This window comes from Eptesicus fuscus, chromosome 2 (assembly GCF_027574615.1).
Source record: "Eptesicus fuscus isolate TK198812 chromosome 2, DD_ASM_mEF_20220401, whole genome shotgun sequence".
NCBI classification, from domain to species: domain Eukaryota; kingdom Metazoa; phylum Chordata; class Mammalia; order Chiroptera; family Vespertilionidae; genus Eptesicus; species Eptesicus fuscus.
The window spans coordinates 88996483-89010750 of NC_072474.1; the positions used below are offsets into that span (position 1 = coordinate 88996483).

Sequence of the window (14268 nt, forward strand, 5' to 3'; positions counted from 1 at the left end):
TCCGGGGCCTGGCTCCTCCTCCTCCTCCAGGCTGGGGCTCGCGCCCGCTGCTGCCAGCGCGCACCGCGCCGCCTCCGCTCGCGCGCCCCCCGCCCCCACCCCCCGCCCCGCCCGCTCCTGCCAGCGCTCCCCCCTCCTCCCCTTCCTCCTCCTCCGCCCGTCAGCGCCACTACGGACGCCTTCGCCGTCTACTCCTGCGCCGCCGCCGCTGCCGCCGCCGCTCCTCGCGCCGCTCTGGCTCCCACCAGCCCTTCGCTCCGGCTCGCTGGGCTGCCACAGCCAGCCTCTCGCGCTCTCTGCTCTCTCAAGTTTCCTATCTGCTCAAGATCAGAGCACCGGGAGGAAAAGCACTCAAGTCTGCTGGTGGTTCCAGGTAAGGTCGCCCACGCTGATCCCCACAGGGACCCTCTTTCCCTCTGCCTTTGCCTCCCGTGCACGCCTCAGCTCCCGCACTCTCTCCCCCCTGCGCCCTGGGAGCCGCGGAGGTTCGGGTCGCCCCCTCCTCCCGAGCCCATCTAAGAAACAATTTCGGAACCCATCTCGAGAAGCGTCCGGGCACGTCCAGTGCGGTCCGAGACGCCCGCCCGGCTGCCCGTTCGCCCGGCTCTTTCACAGTCTCCAACTTTGCCCGCCGCGCCCGGGAGCCTGCCGGCCGGGCTGCACCCGGGAGCCTGGCGCTCCTGCCCGCGCGCTGGTCCCGGGCTCCCCGAACAGCTGGCCAACGCCGCGTTTCTCAGCAGTTGAGCCGAACCCGGCCGCCTCCTCCAAGACGTGGTCTTTGGCAGCTGTGGATGGGCAGGGAGGGCGCTTCAGGCTATTTTATCTGAGAGGGAGTGAAGAAGTGAAGGTGCGAGGGCTGCGGCTCGCTGTAGCGGAAAGAATAACAATCGGAAAAGTGGGCTGGCGGCCGCCCTGGCTTTTCTCGCCTTCGTCGCGGGGGTGGTCTTGGTTAAGGGGGATGGTGGCTTGAAGTGCCCATCTCTCCTCCCCCTTTGCATTCTCCCCTCCAACGCAGACTCTTCCCTAGCTCCTATGTCAATTCAGGGTCCCGTGTGTTATTATTCAGATGTCTCTCTGTGTGAGCACAAGACCGTGTTTGCTGAGGATGGGCAAAGTGTGATTACTTGATCACCTGTCAAAAATAAATAGATAAATAAATAAATAAATAAATAAATAGGGGGGGAAAAAAGGAAAGGAAAGAAGTAAGAAGAAAACACACAAAATACAACCCTCGCTCACTCAGTCATGGTACCATACACACTCACTCCGCTGGAATAGCCTCCATAGCTGTATATCCAATTACCAACTGAAACGACAGTCTTTGGGGGCTCTTTTGGATGGTGGGGCTGAATTTAATTGTTAGTGTATTTTGGTTTCCTTTCATGGCTTTCCAAGAGCTGCAATGAAGATGAAATTGAACATCGACACCATGCAGTTACTGCTTCTGGTTTTCTTGATGTGGGACCCAATCAGGTGAGACATTTCTTATATTTGACTCTTTTTATTTCAGGGTTAAGGTGGCTTTTGAGAAGCTAGAGTATTTTTTGCAGTATTGTTTCTAATGAGAAAAAGATTGTACCAAGAAACTGAACCATGCAGTGGCAGAGATGATAAAAAGTTCACTGCTTCATGCTTTTAGCTATAAATGCAAAAGTGAACAGAAATATTGTCTTTAAAAAAAAAAAATCACCGAAGGAAACAATACCCTTTGGATGGCATGTACTTGCAAGGAATTGAAGAGGTTAAGTTATATGCATATCATAACACCAACATTCATTGAAGAAGTCAACAGTTTTCCTTTAAGCCACACAAAATGCACAAACTAAAATGATTTGAGTGTTAACTTGATATTTCCTTCTTTCTTTATTTATTTCTTACATTCTTCCTTTCTGCTTCTCTTTCTTTTTTTTAATGGTCTTGGCTCTTTTAGTCAACACAGAAACCTAAATGATATGTGAGCCGTAAGCCTCTAGGTGGAGGTAGTATACAACTTCACAATCGCAAACAATAAGATAAAAGCTTGATTTATTAATCAACTTTTTACATTATTCATTTGGATATCTTTTGTTCTTAAAATGCTTACTACCATAAAGAGTACTGACTTTAAACATGTAACTGTTTTTTTTTTTTTTGCCTATGTTCTACAAACATGAAATCATTTTTATTGCTTTCAGTAACTTCATCATAGCTGTAGTCTTTTCTGATTGTTTATCACCAATGGGCATCTTTTATTTATTGCCTTTAGTATGCTTTTAAAATAACAGGGGACTTAAAATATAAGATTCATAAAAATGTTCATGTAGCCATTCCTTTTATTTTAGAAAAAAATAAGCCTTATTATATCTCTATTTCCCTTAAAATTTTTCATTTTCCTGTCCAAACAGTTGTCCAAGTATGAAAATATTTTCTAGAATTGAGAGAAAAATCTCTTTACAAAGACTTATTTTACTTGGAGAATATCTCATTAACATCTTAATACTGGGTTTAGAAAGAAACTGTAACATGTGCTTAAAAAACACTTTTGACTGAAAATCTCTATGTGGAACTTTGTGACTATCTCAGTGATTGGTTTTAAAATTAGCTTAAGGCAATATAGAAGCTTGAGGCTGGAGGGTATGAACTAATTTGCTTACATAATTTTAAAATGTTTATCTTCATATCGGTGTTTTAATAGTTTTTCTGCTTTCAAGACAATATTTTAAGTTGGTTACCAATTTTTGATGTATTGTGACTATTTTTAACTATTAGCTGTATAATCATTTAAATGCAAATGGACTCTGTGAATATTTTACACAATACACCTTGCTCAGCATGCAGATTACATAGAATCTTTTATTTTAAAGGAGTGAACAAAAGTGATCAATTAATAATCTTTAAAAATCCTCAGCTTAACTGTATTTCTCTCTATTGGTTTTTTGTTCTCTATTTAACCAGTAATGCCCATGCCAGTATTTTATTCTATTATATAAACGATTCTCTATTTATTTATTTATTTATTTATGACCAATAATTTAAATCTCTGATTCATTCTGGGGAAAACGGCAGTGAAAAGGGACATTCTGTTTTATACATCCTTTGCTTCTGCACCAATTTGCTGGATGTCACAAAACCAGGTCTCTGGCTTTCTGATGGACAAATAATGGAGAAAAGTCACTGTTTTTAACCCTCTTTCCTGTGATAATTCGAGACCATTTGTTCTTTCCACAAATTTACCACACACAGACTTACAAAAATAGCTGGACATCTGAATCTTTGGGGGACCCCTATTGCCCCCTCCAAGTCCAGGCAGGAGGATCTCCTCTAAGGCTTTCTGCTCCCTGTGTGTGCTGTGGTCCTTTCAGAGCCCACCTCCACCTCCTGGCTGCACAGAGCCTGGAACCCAGCCAGCAGAGTTCCCCTGATGTCTGTATTGCACTTGGCCATTGGGTGGAGGTATACCCAAAGTAAGGAAATCATCTTTCTTTAAAAGAGAAAAAGACATAAAGAGCAAAAGGAAGACATTCATGAGGAAGACAGAGAAAAATTAGTGCCTCAAAGGAAGCAATGTTTTTCTCAATTAATATTCGAATCACTGAAGAATGATTTCAGGAGACCCTTTGATTATTGTAGTTGGAATAACATTATTAATAGTATCTGCATGTGATCATCTACAATCATAACATATTCTAGAGAATGGATTTTAGGGTTGGAAAAAAGGGATAACTCACACACAATGCTGAGTAGTAGATATCTGGAAAAAATTTTGACATCAAACATTCTAATAATCTGGTATTTAATAGTAGTACCCATTTTCCACAGCATGTTTACCTTCCCCATAGACATAGTGGCATTTATAGAAGTGAAAAGAAGAGGAAAATGGGTTGCACTAATAGGGAGCCTTAAAATTCAAATCAAGAAAGAAGAGCATGTTGGTATTTGCAGAAAACATATATATTTATATATATCTATATATCAGTTTGTAAAATTATCTCTTTAGGTTGGTGCTGGCTAACATCCAAGAAGATGGGCCAGAAAACAACATCACCATTTTTACAAGAATTCTAGACAGACTCCTGGATGGTTATGATAATCGGCTTAGACCAGGACTCGGAGGTAAAAAGATTTTTACTTTCTTGTTAAACTCTCATGAAATAATGCCTTTAGAAGTTAAGGTCAGTATGTATATTTTGATACATTTTATGTATAAGTGCATTTCATGTATTAAAAAAAGATAGTCAATAGAAAGTAAGTCCTGTCCTTTGGCGTGAATAGCTTTTAAATTAGTTCATTTACAATAGCTAAGTTTTGTAAACTTAAGAGTAAGCTAAAGGGTAACATTATTGGGCAGAAATGCTTGTAACATCTTCGGTTTCCCTCACCACATTTTACAGATGCCCATTTTAATATCAGTACAGATATGCAAAAATAAGCTGCATAAATAATAGAGTGTCTGAGTTGTATTTCAACACATACTCTTTTTAGGATTCTGTGATGCTATTTCTTATGCAGCATGTGGCATTTCTGAAACGCAGCACAGGTTTGGCATTCCTGAAACTTTCAAAGACATTTTCCATATATGTTAACTGTAGGCCTACATTTACTGGGCTGTGGCACAGTTTGACTTGAAATGTAAACATTCATTTTTCACCTCAGAAAAACAATCTATTTTTATTCATGAAGGTAAAGAAAATTAGGCCCGGCTAATATGTTAAATTTTAATTATCTTTCAGCATAGCTGGATGATACTAAGGAGATTAGGTGAGAGTAGGGGTTCTGAGTCAAAATATTATTATTCATCCCTTCTAACGTGAGATATATATGTCTACGTGTACACATTTGCCACATGTGTGGGGTACTTATGAGGATGTTCAGTTTAACAATTAATTCAAAATTAAGACAAATTAGTTGAACCCTTGATATTCATCGAAGATTTATATAGTTAGCCTGGTTATTACCAGGTTGGCAACTTAGCAATATTAAATCCCTTGAAAAGCAATCAACTAAGTGCCTGTATGTTTATGTAAATATTTTCTTTGAAAAATGTAGGTGGTTGTTAATTTTATATATATTTAGCAACTGAATGGTTTTTAATTATCTAGGGATCAGAAAAAGCCAGAAAAGAAACAACTTGTTTTTAAACAAATGCCATTTAATCGCTATTTGTTTTTTATTTGAATCCTGAGAAGCACCTTGCATTGTAAGAGAGAAGTGTCATAACCAGAAATATGACACATTGTATCTCTCACAAATAATTCAGTTGACTAATCTACATTTAGTTTTCCAAAAGGAAAAAAAACAAAACGGAAAGGAACAGAATACTTCCTTAGTAATTAATATGTCTAATGTTCACGAATATAAGGTACTACTGTCCATGTTAGCATACATGACCATGAGCCATTGCCAAACATATACAATAGAAATATGCCTAGCATAAGGCTTTCACAATTCATGATAGACATTTGAGAGGTAGATTGCACCAAGGCAGATATTTTTTTCTAAGCCATAGATTTTACTATTTTTAAATAAATTATGTGCTCTCAAAAATGTTTGAGCTAGACCTTGGCTTTTGTCTCTGAGGCTCTAGGAGAAAGAATGATACTGTGGTTGTATGGTGGGTAGTAGAAACTACTTGTTGCAGGACATGGGTTTTGCCATTTATCTCTTTATATTTATTTTGTAATATCTCGTACATTCATTTTTACTGCTATTGTCAGGACTCAAATATAGATCCCTGTCATCATATTATTTGTGTTAATACAATGGATTAAATGGATCTCCTTGCCTAGTGTTTTTGTTCCCTAAACTTTATCCGATATTATACATACTAGAAGCCCGATGCACGAAGATTCGTGCTAGAATGAGCTTTCCTTTCCCTGGCTGCCTGCACCGCCTTTCCACTCCGGCCCAGCCCCTTTCCCCTCAGGCCCTGGAGCCACCTCTTTCCACTCCAGCCCCGCCTTCCCACACTGCCCAGAGGCCCTGAGAGACCAGGGGTGGAGCAGAACGCCTGCATCATCGCAACAACACAAGCATCCTGCCCCTGTCACTCTGCGCCTGTGTATGCAAATTAGCCGCCATATTTGTTTGGTTGATTTGCATATCACTTCTGATTGGCAGGTGGCGTAGCAGAGGTACGGTCAATTTACATGTTTGTCTATTATTAGCTAAGATGGTAATATTATTTGTCTTCTTTTATTCTTACAATGCTTTTATATGTCACTCTATTCTCTTGATCAGATATCTTGCTTGGCTCCCCATTGTCTTCAGTAGATGGCATGAGGAGTAGTGGACAGAATATTGGCCTTGGAGGCAGATAGATCTAGATTGAAGTTTTTGCTCCACCCACACCCAAAGCGAAGCCTTAGCCAGTCTCTGCTTCGTTTTATATAAAGTAGCCATGCTATTTCTCCATTTCTGCTTCATAGGTTTGATGATTGGATCACATAAACAAAAGTATACATAAAGCTGGTGCCACACACTAGCAGTTCAACAAAGATCTATTCTATCTCTCCTCCCTTAGATATCTAAGTTGCCAATCAAGGTTTTCTGCAGTCTGCTTCTCTGGTTTCATTTTTTGTTTCTCCTCTCATGTGTCCTGCACTTCAAATGCATCAGTTCATTTTCCCTTGATTACCATTTGAGTCTTCTCCCATGGCGTTTGGTCATATTATCCACCTCTCACTGAAATTATTTTTCCTCATCCTCTCTGATGATCTCAATTTTACCTTTCCTATAAAGACCACCTCAACACTAGTCCTCTTTACGAAAGATTTTTCATAACTAAATTGAAACACCCAGATTCAATTTTCTCTCTCTTGAAATTCTTTAGCAGTTGTTGGCTCTATATCTCATTTGGTACTTATTATGTGCTCTCTTGGATTATTTATTACCTCTATATGTGTCTCTTGTTACTTTAACAAGATTGCAAGCTCATTGAGGCAAGATATTGTATCATAAATCCTGTGTGCCTCAGCAACTAAATATTGATTTGCATATTGTGGCCGTAAAATAAATGTTGATGGCTTGATTAACTTTTCTGTGACCAGTTAATCATCTGTAAAATGGAGCTACTCATATCTGGCTGACCATGTTGAAGTGATATGTTGAGCATCATGCTGCAGAATTGTAGTGTTGCTTAGTGAAGAGAACTTTAGACTGCGGTGATTCCGGAAAAATCCTGGTTCTGGTACTAAACAGTCTGAGCCTCTCTGGGTCACATTTGTCCTGTATAGAAGGAAATTACTAATAGTAATATTCTTAAAAGTTTTTGATGAATAGCAAATACAATGACATATGCAAAGAATTTAGCACAGCAACTAGAATATAGTAGAGAGTTAATAAATAATAATAACTAAAAGAATTTGAAAAACTTTCTGAATGTACTGTTGTAAATTTAAATTATTATTATGGTTACTTCTGCATCCAAAATTCTTAGCCTGAATGTTCATATGTCATTCCAAATAGAAAGTTCATGGAAATTACTGTATCATTATGTCCCAGAAATTAATAAGGGAAAAATGGGCTTGATTCTATTTTAATATATCAAGCTGAGCATCTCTGTTGATGAATAATTTGGGTAATTAATCTCAATTATTATTTGCTTTCCTTTGTGAGTTTCATATAAATGAATACATAAGAAAGAGCAATCAGTTTTGGACCAGGAGTTAGAAAAATTATTCTTTTCACCTGGCTGTGCCACTTACTAGATCTTATCTCGACAAGATACTTAGACATTCTGAGCGCTGGTATTTTCTGTGGGAATGTGGACATAATTGTATTTTATTCTGAGAGAAGGAAGGGAAATTGGGATTCAAATATATAACAAAGGTTATGCAATATATTGAGTGATAAAATTTTAAGATATTTAATGATTAATAATAGGTCTTTAAAATTTAAGTCAGATCATGCCACTCAACTGCTCAAAACCCTGCAATGGTTTCCACTTTATTCAGAATTAAGCCGGGATTTCTTGTGCTGGCCTCCAAGGGCCTGCAGGACCTGCCTCTCTGTTCTCCCTCTGACCTCCCCTCACACAGCTCTCCTTGCTGTTGCTGCTGCAGTCACACTGGCCCCTTTCTGTTCTTGGAGAACACCAACCAGGACATTCCTGGGAGTCTTTTCCCTGGACACCCTTTGGTCTCACCTTCTCAATGAGACCTATCCTGACCAACCACATAAATACAAGATAATTTATATCTTTATTAATGTTATGTCAATTGCTTATTTTTGTCTATTTTGCTAGAATAGAGGCTCATTGAGGTCAGGGATTTTGGCCCACCTCTTGTTTGGTTCACAAGCATTGGTAAGCACTCAATTGAACAGATCTTGAATAAATATTAATTGTATTTATTTATGTAATTTTATTTTAGTATGCTACCGGGAAAAGAATCAACTATAGGACTTATTCTTAAAATAAATGGAGCGATTGTCATTCAATTACCACATTAGAAATTCACTCTTAATATAAACATATTTAAGGCCGAGTTCTTGGTGAATTAGAATCTTTGTTACACCTGTTACTCAGACTCCTGATTTAATGTGAGATGTAATTCTGCCATGAACAAGCTGTGATTTCGATGATCCACTTATCTGAACTGTGACTTAATTTTCTCATCTGTAAAATGGAAGGAGAAGTTCTTACTCTGTTTATATCTCACAGGAATATGTGGGGCTCAAGGAAATTAAAATTCTTAAGAAAGCATCTTATGACATACACTTGATAAGTATTATATTGTTAGGAATAGCAGAGTTCTTCAAGGAGAATATCATCTATCCTTTAAAATCCTGACCAGAAAATATTGGTATGTGTTGTGCATTTTTTGGTTGACTTCCCTGTGAGCCTGGAAACTTGAGATGGGTTTGCCTTTATATGTTATCTACCAAGACCACACATTCAGATTAGTTAGAACGAATAACTGAATCATTTTTTCCCCTTTTGTCTTCATTTTAGCCATTGGAGCTAACAATTCATCATATGGCTCATCTATTTTTATTCCATAAAAGGCTTTCCAATTGTTAGCTGAATGAAAGGAGCAACATTTGTTTTTTGGATGAATTTTACGGGGTCATTGGAAAAATGAATGTGTAGACAGGCCTTGTATATTTTGACAGCTAACATCCACAATGCTAAACAGTGACAACTATTAGAAATGACAAGGCTTGGTATCTAAATTATAGATTCAGTCTGGAAAATCTGGATTGAGTACCATGCTTAATTGCATTTCAAAAGCTGTTTTGAAGAACCTTTTCCTCCCCCACCCCATTCTCTCATTTTATATTCTGAAACCTGGAAGAATCTTTCAGCTTAAAGCCATGAAAAACATGATGTACAATCATAGACTTAGTGGCTGAGGGTGAATTTTCAACTTCGCTCTTGGATACTTATCCTCAGGCTATAGGGAGATGTGTGCTAACATGTTCTATGCATTTTACTACTCTCAAATTTATAAAAATAAAGTATGGGCTATTCAGTGGCAAAAATAATATAGAAAAATCTGATCTCTTCCAGAACCTAAGAGGAGTCTGACCTCAAAATAACATCTTATTACTCTATAAATAATGGTTATGATCAATGCCTCTGGATACCAACATCTTTGGACTTCAATTCTGTTGCCACCATATATTAACTGCAAGACTTTTGCATGTTACTCAACCTCTCGGTGCTTTTGCTCCTTTATTTGTACAATGAGAGGAAATTATGTGACATTGGTTTTCTTGGATTTAATTTTTTAAAATCGAGATCCTTCAGACAGTTTCTGACATGCAGACTAAAACCTCAATACATATTGATATCATCGCTGTTATTGTTGGTCCCGTTACATTACTCCTTCTATGAATGCAATAGAGGGCATCACCCATTGTTTCACTTAATTTATAACAGCTGTGACTCCCAAAAAATAATAAACTTGTAGCTCATATAACCCACTTTTAAAGAAAGGAGATGTTTGTCTTTCTTTATACAATTAATTGCATTAGGCAGACACACCTGTGTATATTTATGGAATCTCTGTAAACAAAACCTATTACAAAAGAGGTATGACATATTTAGTGCTTTTTATAATTATTATCATGACATGTAACAATCTGGCATCAACAATTCATGATAATAAGTTTACCTGTAAGAGCAAAGTTATATTTACAGGAAAAAAAGCTCATGATAAGACATCAGTGGTGATTTTAGAGACGTTAAACTCATATGATGCTGTCAAGTATCAGGTGTATGCCTGATACTTGACAGCATCATATGAGGTGAGGGGTGGTTGAGGCATCTGGAGGGATCTGTGATCTCTCTAAAGAACTGAGGAGGGAAAAGGGGGAAAGTGGGCTGCAGGATGAGCACAAAGGAGGAGACTGAACTGTCAAGAAGTTCTAATCTCGGATGGAGGGAATGTGTTGGGGACTCTGCTACTTTGAAAAGCTGTGATATTTGGGATTCACCTCATTCAGCAGCTGTGATTGGGGCCGATGGTCTCCAAGCGGCATGAGAAAGCTCGATTCCGGTCTATCTTCCCATCTGACTTAGATTTCTGGGATTCCTAGAAGTGTTCATGGGATGATAATTTTCAGACTAAGCCTTGGCATCGGAAACTTTCAGAGATTTTTTTCACTCCCTACCACCAGATCTTCTCTACTCTCTTGAGTTTGCCTAAAGGTCATGGGAATGCCGCATTTGATTATTTGATGAGTGAGAAAATGGAAATGCGTTAGGGTGATTTCACACAAGGGTGTAAATAGCTTTCAGGAAATGTGTAGATGACTAATATCAAGTCATTTGTCATTTCCTAGTTATTTAAAATTATTTTGTGGAAAGCATGAAACATAGAAAGAAGAAAGGTACTCGCTGCCTGCAGTGGGGTGCTCCGGGGGAGGCTGAAGCTCTGGGCCTGCCTTCCACAGTCCGTTCCTTCAGTTTTGTCGCCTGGCCTGCGGCTCTCCCTCTGGCACTGAAATCATATGGGCTTCATCACAGTGCATGTTAGGTTAAACACACACACACACACACATACACACACGCACACATACACATGCACACACATACACACACACACACACTCACACACATACGCACACACATACGCACTCACACACACACACATACACACACATGCACTCACACACACATACGCACACACTCACACACACACATACACACACTCACACATACATACACACACATGCGCGCACACACACACACATACACACACATACACACATACATATACATACACACATACGCACACACACACACAAATACGCACTCTCATACATACACACATACACACACATACGCACTCACACACATGCACACACACAACATGGGAATGTTATGCACATATATTTGGATCCTTTCTAATATTTCAAGGCAAGACTAAGGAACATGTTAGTGTTTCTGCACACCCTCACTAACGCTGTGTGTTGCTTGCCCACTCCTCATCAGAGAACCTTACGAAGACAGACTTCTGAAATGTTTAGAGTGAGGTAATTTTGCAGAACATTTTCTCAGTTTGTTGTTTTAACTAGATATGTAGCTTGCAATTATTTCACAGGAAAGGCAGAATGAGTACATGGAAGCAATACTATGCCTTAGATTGCTTGGTGGAATTTATATTCCCAAATAGCATCTCTCCAGCAAAATTCAAGTAAGTTCATTGAAGTATGTGACCTAGAGCATACTACCTATGTTTTAACGATCTAACACTAAGGCTTTGTTTTTCCCTTAAAACATTTTTGGCTAATAGCAGTTTGTTCTCTCAACCCTGGCCTCTAGAAAGGTGTTGCCCTCAGCCATAATTTTGAGGGATTGCTGTTTTTGCTTCTTTAGGTACAACATGCCTCACCCACTGTATTGCTTGCCCTCTAGCATTTTAAACTCAAGTGCAACCGAAGTGTTTTTGTTTTTCCTCCTCTTTAAACATACAGTGGATAAACTGGACCATAAGCATGACTGATCCATTTGTGTTAGTATTCTTTTTTTTTATTGCTACAGCTCAATCATATTGTAGAAATCTATGTTAGTAGGGGACATGGCCAAGTAAACAGCTTGGCCAGTCAGTAACTCATTACTCTTCAATGTATCAGCATAGAAGGAGTCAAATGAAATTATTCTAGCATTCTGTTTCCTAACACATGTCTATTGAAGACTTCCTATGTTCCAGACATTTGTAGGATATAACAATGGAAACGTGTAGTGATGGCCTCCAGGGGATGACCTTCCTTGGAGGACAGATAAGGTAGATACACTATAATTGTTAATGTAACTTGAAACACTAGAACACATTGTCCCATTATAAGAACATACTATTGATGTTTAGAAAAGTAAGAATTCACTTTTACTTATACCATATATAGTTCTGTTCCTATATGCAGAGTTCATTTATTCAACTGGTTCTTACTAAGGGCCAAAGATTGGCTGGGTCCTACTTTAAATACTATGATGAATAAGAACCAATCATTGCAGAAATTTATATCACACCAGATTTTGGCTTTTTCCGCCTTTTAAGTGTCCTAGACATTAGTTTCTTTTTTTAGTTTATTTTTTCCCCCTTCTTAATTAAGAATATTGTATAATCATCCTATATTTCTTTTATTGAACTGTAAGTTTTATCCCAGAAATGGGGAGTGATTTCTGGTATATTTACTGCCAGGCTGAGAGTTGTGCTATCTATGGAACTAAACAGCAATCAGAGAGCATGTCTGCTGTAGGGGTGATGAGAGTGTTTGTGTTGTGTGGCATTCCCAGAGGTAAGAAAGTAAGTGTTAATCCCAATGGAAACTTCTGGATACTACTCAGTTCTCTTTTTAAGGACAACTTATTTTCTGCCCTTCTTAATTTGTTTTCAGCTGCAGACGAGTTAAATAATAACTAGATATGTCCTATGCAATAAAGAAAATAAATGACATGAGGTGTAATATAATAAGTATTTGGATTTTTAATATTCCTGATAAAACAGAATTCTGAAAACTTGTTTTTAACTTGATATACTCCCATCCCTTGAGGTACATATTTTATCATTTAAGAGTAAGGAATGAAGAGAGTGAAATTAATGTTTAAATTCAAAAAGATTTCATGTAGAAGCTCATCAAATTAGGGAAATCAACTTATCATAAGACATTGGTCCCTTAGAATTCCCCATTGGGTTTTCTAATTTTAAGTAATTTATCATAGGTAGTAGTTTTCAAATCTTTGTAAGTTTTTATTATATCTTTTTAAAAATTAAAAAACAACAACCTGGCATGTAGGAAAGTATGAGGTCATATTTACCTTAATTTGACATAAGTTAAGTGATGTAAAGTTTTATCTTTTTTACATTTCTACTTGTTTTTTTTAATATTTAAAACATATTAAACACACAAAAAATGATTTCAGATAAAATTTAAAAATATAGTATTCTGTTATAAGAACATTCTTTTTATACACAACTTTAATAACATTCAGAATGTTAGCTCCCTGTTAGGGAAACGAATGCAAAATGTAGCACAAAGATTGTTCCAGTCATGTGTATGGGGCCATTCTTTCTGTATCAGAAGATATTATCAGTTAGCATATTGTGAGTTTGATTTAAAGCATAATAAAAAGGTAAGGTTTTTCTTCTTCTGATTTAGTATTCACAGAAAAGTATATGTCCAAATTAAGATACTGCTCTTTTCAACTATTTGATGGAGATGGTTAGTAAAGTCTACTAGATTTTATAAATATTTCAGAAATATGATCTAATGAGTGGTTCAGTGAATTTCTTCTATGAGTAGAGGAATAGAGATATGTCATGAGGTTAAGAAGGTTGAAGAAAGGATAAGAACTATAAATGTCTCCTAATAGCATTCCCAAGTCCATTATCTATATTATGTTTTATAGTGGTATCAAAAGTATTTTAGTAAGTATTGGGGAAGCCTTTGCCTTTCATTAAGAAGGTGAAAGGACCATTTTAGAATGGTGTGTATTAAAAGCTTTCCTGGGCAAAGAGATCTCCAGGCCTGAATTGGAGGAGTGGTTGGAGAAAGGGAACAATGTCATGGGAGACATTTAGAAAGAGATGAAAAGTTTCCACTTGACTCCTAGGTACTCACAAGAAGGTTTTAGAGTTGAAGCAAAAGATGCTGAATTACTGCTCAGAAATTTGAGTTGGGGAGTCCAAAATTTTTCAATTATATGAATTTTTTAAAAGCTCTTACATAGAATTAAGCAAATCTGCCATAGTCAGAGAATTGTGGTAAATGGAACAAATTAATTTTTGTTACCGTGATTGCATGGAGCAGCTCTCCTATTTCTTAAGATAGAAAATAGTGAACTAA

The 14268-nt window shown here is 37.9% G+C and overlaps 1 protein-coding gene across 3 annotated transcripts in view; it reads left to right on the forward strand.

Moving 5' to 3' along the window:
- Positions 1–1402: 1402 nt before the first annotated feature.
- The window catches only part of GABRA2 (gamma-aminobutyric acid type A receptor subunit alpha2), a 100717-nt gene continuing 87851 nt past the window's right edge, over positions 1403–14268 (forward strand). For all 3 annotated transcript variants that reach the window (XM_054723813.1, XM_008140270.3, XM_008140272.3), the window contains exons 1-2: positions 1403–1473; positions 3977–4092. In XM_054723813.1, coding sequence (XP_054579788.1) covers positions 1403–1473; positions 3977–4092 — 187 coding nt within the window. The remainder of the gene's footprint in view (positions 1474–3976; positions 4093–14268) is intronic.